At 54.8% G+C, this 12553-nt stretch overlaps 1 protein-coding gene across 3 annotated transcripts in view; it reads left to right on the top strand.

Annotated features, from left to right (window-relative positions):
* The window catches only part of RGS9 (regulator of G protein signaling 9), a 90352-nt gene that overhangs the window by 37732 nt on the left and 40067 nt on the right, over positions 1 to 12553 (top strand). For all 3 annotated transcript variants that reach the window (XM_060290381.1, XM_060290382.1, XM_060290383.1), the window contains 6 exons: positions 2107 to 2157; positions 3480 to 3586; positions 3783 to 3834; positions 4089 to 4147; positions 5515 to 5591; positions 11252 to 11333. In XM_060290381.1, coding sequence (XP_060146364.1) covers positions 2107 to 2157; positions 3480 to 3586; positions 3783 to 3834; positions 4089 to 4147; positions 5515 to 5591; positions 11252 to 11333 — 428 coding nt within the window. The remainder of the gene's footprint in view (positions 1 to 2106; positions 2158 to 3479; positions 3587 to 3782; positions 3835 to 4088; positions 4148 to 5514; positions 5592 to 11251; positions 11334 to 12553) is intronic.

The following is a 12553-nucleotide window of genomic DNA, read 5'->3' as shown; positions in this document are numbered from 1 at the left end:
TGACTCCCCACGGGGCCCATAGCTGGCTGTGTCACCACGATAAGCGTAGGGAGAGATGTGACCCCCCAGCCCTTTCTTGCAGCCGGGGACACGGAGACGCAGAGTTCTAGCATCTTGTCCCCAGGTCTCTAAACGCATCCAGGGCTAAGCGTGGGCTTGAGCCCGGCTACACCGCTCCAGCATCCATGCTCTCATCCCCCGTCCGGGATTGCAAGCTGCTTTCCTTCCTGGCAGGTGGGGCCCCTGGTTCCCTGGATTTGGTGGGGGGCCGCCCACCCAGCCACGTTCTGCCTTGTTCATCCTACTCGGGTGAGTCCCAGCTGCGGTCGGAGCCCAGGAGGAGCCCTGTCCTGCAGTATCGGCCCTAATCAAAGCAACCGGGATCAGTGCCACCCGACTCCTCAGAGGGCAGGGGACTCAGGACTTAAGGGGACGACGGTGGCCGACGTGGGCTCTGAGCAGCCTGTGGTGCTGTCGGCACAGATCACGTGGTGGACACACCGGGGCCCCCGTAACCTCATTCGACCCATTTCAGGAAGCGGTCAAGTGGATGAGAAAACCTTCAGCGCCTTGGTGGGGAGCGCTAACCTGTCTGCTCTCCGCCGGGGGCTCTCTTTCCTGGTCTGCACACCACCGTGTAGAGACTTGGGGTGCAGAGTCTAAAACACCCAGTCCTGGGATTTTTAAGTAGGGGTTTAGGTGAAGAATTTTGCTTTTGAATAAGCAAAGCGCTGACTAAAGCCAGGAGCCACAGGGGAGCCTCTGAAAGCCGTCGCGGTGGGCATGTGGGCGTGGAGAGCTGATAGCTGGATATCTGTGGCCCGGGGCGTGCGCAGGAAGGGCAGTTACAGGGGGTCCACCCTCAGCCACACTGCGGGCAGCTCCTTCAGCCCAGAGAGTGGGGGAGGGGCCCTAAGCCCTCCCACCCCCCCGCGGGTGTCAGAAGAAACGCCCCTTGGCCACCCCCAAGTGAGCGAGGAAGTGTCCTTTGCGACAGTCCAGCTACAAGGACACAGGCAGCGGGGTTTCAGACCCTGACCCTCCTCCTTGGTGTGTTTCGTGGGCCGGTTTCCACACAGGCAGGGGACCCAGCTCGGCCTCTGGAAAGCAGGCCGGGGTGGCTGGAAAATATGGTTGTTGGCATTTGCAAGATGACGTCGGAGTTGGGGTGCATCTTTCTCCCGAGATGATCCCGCCCGCCTCCTGCAAGGAGTGTGTTCTGCCGATGGGGCCAGAGGGCCCGGGCCGAGTGGGAGGCCGCGGCTTCCCTGGGGTCCTGCATCAGCTCTGGACTTGGTGGGACCCGGCTTGCCTTGGCCCTTAGATCAATCTGAACACTTGCTGGGGGCGGAGGGGTGCACATTCCCTCCTGCTCTTGTCCCCGTGTGCCTCCCCTGGTTTCTTCCACGCCGGCCTGCAGTCTGCGTCGCTCCCAGGCCAGCCCCTCGGCCTCGCAGGGCCCAGGGCGAGAGGGCGCACGGAGCCCGCATTCCACGGTCTGAAGTTGTACATCACCCCACAAAGTGTTCCTAAAAAAGCGGCTCATCTTAACCGCTTCGACAAAAGCGTCATTACAATGACCTGGAAAGCCAGGTTTCGCTTTAGAATTCTCTGACTCCTCAGAGTTCTGCCTGGGAACTTGGGGGTGTGGGAGAACCAGCCCTGCCCTTGGCGCACCCCTTTCCCCTCCCGTCCCTGGCTCCGGGCTCCATTCAGAGTTCCATGGACAGCTTGCTTTGGGTCTGTTTTTTTTTTTTTCATTGTTAAGTCTTAGTCTGTTTACTTCCTACTCGGTGAGTGACAGTCCAGGCACCAATTATTGTAAGGAAAGAGAATAAGTATCACAAGAGAGGTGAAGCCTGAAGGGTGTAGGGGACGTTAGGCTGGAAACCTGGCCAGAGTCGGATCATGGACGGCCCCGAATTATGGGCTGCAGGGTTCGGACTGAACTTTGCTGGGGGGAGGGGAGGAGGGGCATCCCTGAAGCTTTTGAGCAGAAGGACGAGATCACGGCTGAACAGGGAGGAGGCCGGCTGGGCGACCGTGTGGAGGGGGGCGTGGAGGTCGGGGAGGCTCTGACGGTGGCCAAATGCTTCTGCTTTGCAGGGAGTGATGTTCTGCAGTGGATCACCCAGCGGCTGTGGGTCTCCAGTCTGGGTGAGAGCTCGTCTTTTCCTCCGAGACCAAGGGCTGCTGTGTGCGCGTCACCCTGGGGGCATCTCTGGAGGGTAGAAGCTAAACGGGGGTCAGCCCGCGTCTCTGAGAAATTGACATTTTAATTGGAGAGATGAGAACTTCATGGGTAATCAAGAAAGACTTCCTGGAGGGGGTGATGCATACGTACCCTTGGTCGCCAAACAAGCGATGCCTGTGAATCCTGGAGGGAAGCTCAGAGGGTCTGTCTTCCCAGCGGGGAAATTAGCAAAGACGTAAACATGGAATGAACCAGGAATGGAGCGGTAACAGGGGAAATGGGGAGTAGTGACTTCAGCTGGGTGTGGAGGGCAGTGGACAGGTGGGGTGCACCTGGTACATTCTTGGATTCCAAATTTTATCTGGGAGAGAGGCAGTGTAACCCACGCAGGGTTTTGCAGCGTGGCGGTGTGTACAGTAATCAGATTTAAGCTGGGATGTTAGGCAGCAGTCTGAAGGATGGATTGGAGCAGAAAGCCTCAGGGACCTGACTTGCCACTAGCGAAAAGGCTGTTGGTACAACGAGGGTCTGGTCTCTGATAGAGGGAGGGAGATATGAAGAGGGAGGGTGGGGAGGAAGCCTCCCTGCTCCTGGGAGGCTGAGCTGTGGGATAGGATGTGGGTTGGGTCATTGGGCCTGCAGGATGGGAGGGCTGGGATTCTGTCTTGATGGTAGAAAGACACCTGCTCTCACTGGTGCCTCTGAGAATGAACCAGGACAGTTATCCTTTAATCGCTGCAAATCCAGAACGAAGACTGTGTTTCTGAGCAGACTGGAGGCGGGTGGGAGTTGAAGGGACGTGGGGAGGAGCCTGGGATCTGGACCCAGGGTGCAGACAGAGCTGAGCTTGGGGTAGAAGTTGACCATAAACACAGCCTCACCTTCCTGCCCCTCGGGATGAAGAGGTGTCTGTTGGTCAAGTAGAAGCCTCTGGACTTCTCCAGACCCAAAGGGCCCAGCGATGCTCCTCCAGGATTTCCCCACCTGTCACCCCAAACGCCTGCAGTGGATGACCTGTGGCACCGTCAACACTGGGGTCACTGACTGCCCTCCAGACTTACTTACATTCGGGGGCTGGGCTGGGGGACCCTCCTTTTAGCCGTGGCTACCCAGCTGGTACCTGTCCGCAGCTAAGTTCAGGAGCCACTGTCCCCACTTCTCGGCTGAAGTGCTGTTAGGATGGGGGTACCTGCCCTGAGTTTGGGGTGCTCTGCGGGGGCGGGGCCGTGAGCTTCTGCGCTTGGCCCCTGCTCTTAACTGCCTTGGCTCAACCCCTTCTCCCCAGAGGCACAGAACTTGGGCAACTTTATTGTCAAGTACGGCTACATCTACCCCCTGCAAGACCCCAAGAACCTCGTTCTCAAGCCTGACAACAGCCTCTATCGATTTCAGGTGAGCCTTGGCCTTGACCTTGGGTGTTAACAGGGGGTTAGTGTCATCTGAAAAGGTAACTGGTTGGCTTCACATCCTCACAGATCTTCAGAAACAGTGGAGGGGGCTAAGGCAGCTTTATGTTTTAAGCTAGAGGGCTGGGGGCCGGGGGTTCACAGCCCCGTGTGTAAGCCTGCTTCCCTGGTTTCTCTTGTAGACACCGTACTTCTGGCCCACCCAGCAGTGGCCGGCTGAAGACACAGACTATGGTAAAGCTCCCCCCCTCCTCCTATGCCCTGGGGAGGGCTTGCCTTGCCACTTACTTACTTGCTGCGTTTTGGTGACACTTGTCTTGCTGTCATCACGACCTTTATGTCAGTTCTCATCTGTATTGGGAGTGATTCCCAGGGGAGGGACTGGGTCAGCTGAGTGTTCTCTTCACTAAGCTGAGCACGACAGTCTCATGCCTAGAGGGGTTTTGAAATATGAGGATGATGGTAACTGTCATTGTTTTCTTTTCCAGCCATCTATCTGGCCAAGAGAAATATCAAGAAGAGAGGGATTTTAGAAGAATATGAAAAGGTACAGAGATGCTTTCAAGTATAGGTTCTTATAATTGAGTGGAATATAGTCCTGAGCTGTTTTCCCCTGTTCCCCCCATTAATCGATTCATAGGTACCCTCATCCATCCCTCCATCCCTCATCCATCCATTCCTCCATCCCTCATCCATCCATGTCTCATCCATCCATCCATCCCTCATCCATCCATCCCTCCATCCCTCATCCATGCATCCATCCATCCATCCATCCCTCATCCATCCAACCACCCATCCATCCCTCCATCCCTCATCCATCCATCCCTCCATCCCTCATCCATCCATCCATCCATCCCTCATCCATCCATCCCTCATCCATCCATCCACCCATCCATCCACCCATCCATCCCTCCATCCCTCATCCATCCATCCCTCATCCATCCATCCCTCCATCCCTCATCCATCTATCCCTCCATCCCTCATCCATCCATCCATCCCTCATCCATCCATCCCTCCATCCCTCATCCATCCCTCCATCCATCCATCCATGCCTCATCCATCCATCCACCCATCCATCCCTCCATCCCTCATCCATCCATCCCTCATCCATCCATCCATCCATCCATCCCTCATCCATCCATCCCTCCATCCCTCATCCATCCATCCATCCCTCATCCATCCCTCATCCATCCATCCATCCATCCATCCATCCATCCATCCCTCATCCATCCATCCATCCGTCCCTCATCCATCCATATATTTAGAAGCAGCCGGCTGAAGTAAATTCTCCTCCGTGTTGAGGTTCAGCTTCTCCTGCTGTAACTTAAGGCCTTGCCTCAGTAACTACTGGGCGCACAGTAGCTACCACTTTTCTCTTGCTGTCCCGCAATAACAGGACTTCATTAATATGTGTGATGATGCATATTACAGGACGGACACATTTGAACTTGAGTTGAGACGGGGAGACACGAGTGCAGACTTGTTTTAGGCAGCATGAGTCATACTCTCAAGGAGCACACCCTAACCCTCACAAGGCTAGACTTCTGGGCAGGCGGCGACAATCTTGCTGCTTTTTGCCGTTTACAAACATGTTTGCAGAAAGCCAGCGCCACAGCAGCTTTGTGGGTTTGTTGTGCTCTGTGGCTGAATATTAAGCTCCCATATTCTCCTGCACACTGCCCCCCTCTTCCTTATCAGATTTGGGGTACACTTATTAAAAAAAAACAAGCCAACTTGTGGCTTCTGTGGTGAAGGCTTGTGGAGAGTTCGGTGCCGCCCTGTGAATGACTGCCTCTGCACAGCTGGGCTGGGAGACCGTCTGGCTGGGTCTCGTTGTTGACTTAAGGCTTCCTGCCCTCTGCACGCAGCATAGGTTGTGGGGCTCAGTGTTCTCATTTTGTTTTCCTCCTCTAGGAAAATTATAATTTCTTGAACAAAAAAATTAACTACAAGTGGGACTTTGTCATCATGCAGGCCAAAGAGCAGTACCGGTGAGTCAAAGATCTTGTTGGTCCCCTGGTTGTCTCTCCTCCTCCCTTCCTTCTTTGTTTCTTTTTAATAAAATAAACTTTTATTGAGTGTTTATGTGTTAAACAGTGGGTGAGGCATAGGGAAGGTAGAGGCATCGTCTAGTGAGCCCAGCAGACAAGCAGACAGGCCATGGTGCCTCAGTGAGTTGAGAGCCCCATGTCGGGGTTTGGAGAAGGAGCTGCAGAAACAGCATTGAATCTGGAGGCTGCAGAGGGTGTATCCAGGTGAGGGATGGTGATGGTGGATGGAGGGGAGAGGAGAGGAGAGGTGGGAGGGAGGGTGCTCTAAGCAGACAACCAGAGTCTGGGGGCATGGGAGTGCCCGCCTGATGCCGTCCCTTGGAGCTGGTACAGAGAGTGCAAAGCCCCAAACTGGCGGAACTGAGGCTGGATGTGTTAGCAGGAGCAGATCGGGAGAAGGTTTTGTGCTCAGGGCCGTGGGGAGCCATGGAAGGATCTTAAACATGGGAGAGCTGTCATCAGAGTCACCTGTTAGAGCCCACTCACTGCTCACCCTCATTTGCCGGTTCAAAACTGGGCCTGAAGTTCCCCCGGGGGCCCTGCCTTGTCTTAAGGGCCAGCTGTACATGTTGGGGAGCGTGTATCAGTCAGGACGAGGTTAGGCTGTCGTAACAAACGTCACCCAGCAATCAGAGGCATGCAACCACAAGGCTTATTTCTTGCTCGTGTCACGTGTCCACCGTGGGCCAGCTGGGGCCCTGACATGCCTGCAGCCACTCCAGGACTCACGTCACTTCTGCTCACAGTTCACTAGCCAAGGCAGCTCACGTGGTTGTGCCTGCTTCAAAGGAGGGCGCACGGGGCGTGCAGTCCTCCTGTGTGTCCGAGATGCAGGAGAATCAGGAATATCTGGGGACCAATACCCGTGATCACCAGAGCAGTGAGTCCAGCCGGCCCGGCCTCACTCACCCTGGCAGGTCCAGACCCCAGGAGGTCTAGAGCGGCTGGCACATGGGCTGGATGGTGGAGACCCCGTCCTCCTGAAGCAGCCCTGGAAGAAGTGTAGTGGTGGGTGAGTCAAGGTTCTCCAGAGAAACAGAATCTCTGTGTATTGATCTAGCTAGAGAAGAGGTGGGGGAGGGGAAGGAGGGGGGAGAGAGAGTAGAGAGATTGAGATTTGTTACAAGGAATTAGGTCACACAGTTATGGAGGCTGAGCCGTCCCAGTACCTGCAGTCGGCCAGCTGGACCCCCAGGAGAGCTGATGTTTCAGCTGGAGCCTGAGGGCAGGAAGAGACCAATGTCCCAGCTCGAGGCCACCAGGCAGAGGGCACGTCCCCTTATTTGCAGGAGGATCAACCTTTCTGTTCTATTCAGGTCTTCAACTGAAAGCACCCTCATCCGAGGACATCCTCACAGACACCCCCAGAATAATGCTGACCTATCACCTGGGCACCCCTGGGCCCATAAAATTAACCATACCAAGCGGTGAGCACCGTTACGCAGGACTGCCGTCTGGGCAGACAGGAATCCGGAAGGCAGGATGGCTTTATTGCTCACGGTGGGGGGGCGGGGGGAATTTGTTCTCAGGCCTGAATTCACGCGGAGGCGCGTTATGGGGAGAGCTGGCTCTGCCCTTTCACCGTGAACGTGCCTCTGCCTGGGTGTTTTTCAGACAGAGCGGCGGGGGGAGCGGCGGGGGGGAGGGGGCAGTTTGCTAACCTTTGTCACGTGCACTTGTGTGTGAGGCTCCACTGGGTGGGTTCCGTGCACTGTCTCATCCCACGCTGGGGAGAGGAAATGCCGGGAGCAGTAATTCTTGTCGCCTCTCACATCTGCAGCTGGGGAAACGGAGGCTTAGAGGGGTCAGAATACTTGGCCAAGGTCACTTGGTGGGGTCGTGGTCCAGCCTGGCCTAGTGCTACTTCCACTCAGTGGGCGGTTTTTAGTGCCTACTGGGTTCCAGCACTGGGCCGGGCCCCAGGGACACAGAGTTGACTGGGATGTGCCCCCGCCCCACCCCTGACCCCTCTCCATCTTCCTCTGCCTCTCTGCTCCAAGCAGGATGAGCCCATGACCCAGAGGACTGTGGACCCCCGAGCTGCCTTGCAGCACAGAGGTACCCCCAGTGGCCCCCGCAAGCCCCACCACTCAGGCCTTGGCCTCAGCCTGGGTAGAGCTCTGAGCTGCCCACATCATGGGGCAGCCCCTTGGCCATTCGCTTCTAGACGCCTTGGGCTGAGCACTTCCTGAAAGCCACTCTCCTGCTGAGGTGCTGGCTTTTCCCCACTGATTCTGTTGCTTCCCTCAAAGGCTGCCTCAGATTTCAGGTTTAGGATCTGTGATGGCTAATTTTGTGTGTCCGCTTGGCTGGGCCACAGTGCCTAGAGAGTTGGTCCAGTACCCATCTCAGATGTCACTGTGAAGGTGTTTTTTAGGTAAGATTAGTATTGAATCAATAGACTTTAAGTAGAGCGGATGACTCCCCCCAATGTGGGTGGGCCTCATCCAAACAGTTGAAAGCGTTACGAGACTGAGGTTCCCAGAGGAAGAAGCAATTCTGCCTCTAGACGGGCTTGGACTTGAGCTGCCACATCAGCTCCTCCCTAGTCCTCCAGCCTGCTGGCGGGCACCCGTTTCGTTCCCCTGAGTCTCTGCGCACAGACCTCTCTCGTGAATCCCAGACTCAGCATCTCAGCTATAAACTCAACATCTCACGTTGACATCACACCTCAGCCTAACTTTGTCCATACTTGAATGTTTTCCCCTCGCTCCCCAAGCCTTCTCTCCCTTCAGCATTACGCATATCAGTACAACGAACCCCCATTCACCTCTCCCCGACCCGTGTCCTGTGTTCAGTCATCCAGTCCCGCTGGTACTGCTGGCAGAATCCCTTCTGCCACACCTGTCCACTTCTGTCTACTTCCATCACCCTGGAGCCAACGTCACTGTCAGCTGGGCCACGGCAGCATCCTCTGCTCCCATATGCCCCCAGTTTTGAAACACAAACAGGATCCAGTCCCACCCTTTCGAGAGAGAACCCTCAGTTCAAATGTCATGTGCTCAAAGAAGCTTTTATTTCTTTTTTCTTGTTTAATTTTTATTGGGGTATAGTTGGTTTACAATGTTTTGCTAGTTTCAGGTGTATAGCAAAGTGAATCAGTTAGACATAGGCATATATACAATCTTTTTAAGGTTCTTTTCCCATCTAGGTCATTACGGAGTACTGAGCAGAGTTCCCTGTGCTGTACAGTAGGGCTTTATTAGTTATCTAGTTTATATACGGAAGTGTGTGTATATCAATCCCAGTCAAATAAGCTTTTCTGATTAGCTGTTATTCTGCACACAATCATCCTGAAACTCCATGGCTCAGAGTGGCAACAGTACTTTATTATCTCTCAAGGGTTCTGTGGGTCTGGAGTTTGGGACGGCTGGGCTGGGCAGTTGTGGATCAGAGCCTCTCAAGTGCTTGCAGCCAGAGGGCTGGAAGGTCTGCCCTGGGCTTCCTCACAGCACCAGGCATATAACACTGCCTACAGGTGGTTGGAAGCCCCAAGGGCAAATACTTCACTGAGGAGGGTGGCAGCTGCCCCACCTTCGATGGCCCAACCTCAGAAATCACACGGTGTCATTTGTGATATACTCAGTTGGTCAACACAGCCACAAACCCCACCTGGTCTCAGTGGGGGAAGACATAGACCCACCTGGCAGTGGAAGGAGGGTCACAGGACTGTAGACATACTATTTAAAAAGTACCACACTGGCCATCCCTGATTCTGCACTCTAGTGCACTGAATGTGTCCTCACAGCTCACGACACAATTTGTAATTTTATATTTACTTCTTGGCTATTTGTGGAATGTTTAGACCTAAAGGTACTCAAGGAAGGGCAGGAAATATGTCTGTGTGTCAGTCTGCTCAGGCTGCCGTATCAGAGCATCGTAGACTGGGTGTCTTAAACAACAGACATTTATTTTCTCAGAGGTCTGGAGCGGGGGAAGTTCAAGATCAAGGTTGTGGCAGGGTTTGGTTTCTGATGAGGGCTCTCGTCTCAGCTTGCAGACAGCTGCCTTTTTGTTGTGCTCTCACATGGGGGAGAGAGATGGACAGAGAGACTCTTCTGTTATCTCCTATTACCAGGGCGCTAATCCTGTCATAAGGGCCCCACTCTCATGACCTCATCTAATTACTTCTAAACCCTAATTCCTTCTTAAAGGCCCCATCTCCAGATACTGTTGCACTGGGAGTTAGGGCTTCAACGTGTGAGTTTTGGGGGGATGCAAACGTTCAGTCCATTACAGTCTATTTGGTTCGCCCGAATTCTCCCAGTGTTTGGAACATAGTGGAGATCAGTAAATACATGATTGAGTCAAAGTGTCATCGACTAAGGGATACTGTTGCTATAAAGATCACAACATGACAAACTAAGATAATTCTTTGTTTACTGGTTCTCTTGAACGCCGTTCATCACCACTCTCCTCCAATAACCTCTGTCACACAAGAGCAAAGCCAGAAAGGGCATTGCAGTAAATTAGCGATCAACTCTATTGCCAAGGTGGTCCAGCATTATGGAAAGTCCACAGTGCCTCAGGCCATCTGCAGCCCACCTTCCTGAGGACACGGGGTAGTTAACCCGGTAGAAAATCCATTTCAGTTGGCAAGGGGGAAGTTGGAGTGACAGTGTTTATAGTTAATTTCCAGAGGACGTTGGCAAACACCCCCCTGGAAGAGCACTCTCCACCCACCTGGCTCTCTGGATGTTATGTTACTCACAATACATGAGCTGGCACGTAAATCCGCCGACTCTGTCTCGAGGAGGGCGTGTGCGTCATCCTGCGTTGCCTGGGCAAACAAGCATCGCCTAGCGGAGTGCACGTCACCGTGGCAATGGCGCTGGATGGGGTATGATAATGAACACGCCCTCACCCCTGTCATTTCCTACCTGTGATGGGAAAGAGGGAGACTGAGAGATGAGAGGGAGCATGAATAGCCTTTCACAGAAATCAGCTGGGCTCAGAGAAACCCTGACTTGCTGCGAACTCTTTGAAGTGACAGAGTGGCACTGACGGCTAGAGAGAAACCAGAACTCCCCAGGGCCCGCGTTTTCCCCATCCCAGGCTCTGGCATTGCCGTTGCCTCCTGACTCCGGTGTTGATTATGTTGTTTATCAGAGCAGGGAAACATCCGGAAGCCAGGTGGGCCGAGAATGTCATCCACGCTCACTCCAGTGGAGACGCTGGGGGAGACGGTCTGATCCTCAGGCTGGTCATGGTGGCACGATCGCATCACACGCTGGTGCTCTCGGGGGGAGCTGGACTCGGGGACCAGATCCCTGGTTCGGGTCCCACCTCTGCCCCCTGGTGACAGCACGACCCTCAGTGGGACATTCAACCTCTCTTTGCTTCAGCCCCTGAACTGCAAATTGAGAATTGCTCACTGGGAGGGTTCGAGTTAATACGTATAAAAGTATGTTGTAGGGTACTTAGCACATAAGGATAATATTAATGTTCGCTATTTTCATTATTCTCATTATGGCAAAAGCACAGATTACTTGGGCAGATTGGGAGAGTGGTCCGGAATGGGGCTCAGCAGGAAGGGCGTCCATCCGTGAGCAACAGATGCAAAACCTTACTGGCCTTTAACGTGGGTTTTGGCTTTTCAGGGCTGGAAAGGAAAGGAATAAAGCGGACAGGTACGCGCTGGATCGCCAGGAGAAGGCGTACTGGCTGGTGCACCGATGCCCCGTGAGTGCCACCTCCCCCCTGGTTTCACCCGTCTCTTCCTGCGCCCGACCACTCCCAACCTTGCTCCCCATCCCCCTTTTGTGGCTCATCTCTGCCTGGAGCTAGAATTGAATCTGCAGGAGCTGTTGCTCGCTGTGGAGTAACATCCATGGGCCTCTGGCTGCAAGAGGAAATTCACCGTCTGGATGGAGTCCGCCCGTGGCCCATCCGTTGCTGTTAGGACTGAGTGCATTTCCGTAGCGGAGGGACCTGAATGAGTCTGCCTCGTGTGAGGGCTAGGACTCGATGCCTTAGAAGAGGAGTGTAAGAAGGAAAAGGTAGGACACGTGTAGGGAACCGGAAGCCGTGCGTCTCTTGCTGCTGTCCTTTTCCTCTCCGGATCCGGTCCCCGGCAGAGATGGGGGCGGGGATAAACGTGTGCTCGGCCTCAGGGCTTAGAACACGTGGCGTCTCTGGCTTCGGGACGTTAGGTGGCCTAGAGGCACAAGCTGGACGTACGAGATGCGACTTGTAGCGGCTCCTTACTTGGGAGGGAAGCCGCGTCCCCAGCGCGGAGAAGCAGGCTGTAACCGCCACCCACCGCGGGCGCCTCTGCCGCCTCGGTTCCCTCCCGCGTCAGACCCGTGCGCTGCCTGCCGGGCACTGGAGGTGGGAGAAGCGGAAGGAATTCTGCGAAGTGGAGCATTCGGAACACACGTTCCTCGTCTTCCCCCTTTAGTTTTCTTGCCTGACCGGGAACCAAGTTCTCAGAACCGGAGAGCGGACTGCGTCCCTCACGGGGCCAAAGCTTCTGGAGTTTTGAACTTGGAGCCCATCAGACTTGGGCCGTTTTGCTACTTTTCTTTCTGCATCCAAGACAGGCAGCCCGTAAGGTGTTCCAGCTGCGAGGACGTTGGTTGCGATGCCTTGTCGCCGAGGTTAAGGCCCTGGGGTTGAGGCGTGTTTGCTTTTGCTTGGTTTCAGGGCACCTCCTCCAGTTAGACCACGTGGCCGACGCCCGACGCAGGTCCCCGGGGGCCTGAGCGGAAGGCTGCTTGGCCGAGCACAGGGTCCTGGAGGTCAGAGCCCACACCCGCCGTCCCGCGGGTAGCAGGAGTGAGATCTTTGTGTGCGAGGGAGGCAGGCCGTGCTCAGCCCATATTGTCATCACATCCTGAAGCCGGGGGGGACCCTTGGTGAGGAGAATGGCGAATGGTGGATAAGGCTCTCAGGTGGTAAGA

This window comes from Globicephala melas, chromosome 20, assembly GCF_963455315.2.
Source record: "Globicephala melas chromosome 20, mGloMel1.2, whole genome shotgun sequence".
Taxonomy (NCBI): domain Eukaryota; kingdom Metazoa; phylum Chordata; class Mammalia; order Artiodactyla; family Delphinidae; genus Globicephala; species Globicephala melas.
The sequence above is the reverse complement of the archived record's forward strand: the minus strand, read 5'-3'. Positions and strand labels throughout refer to the sequence as shown.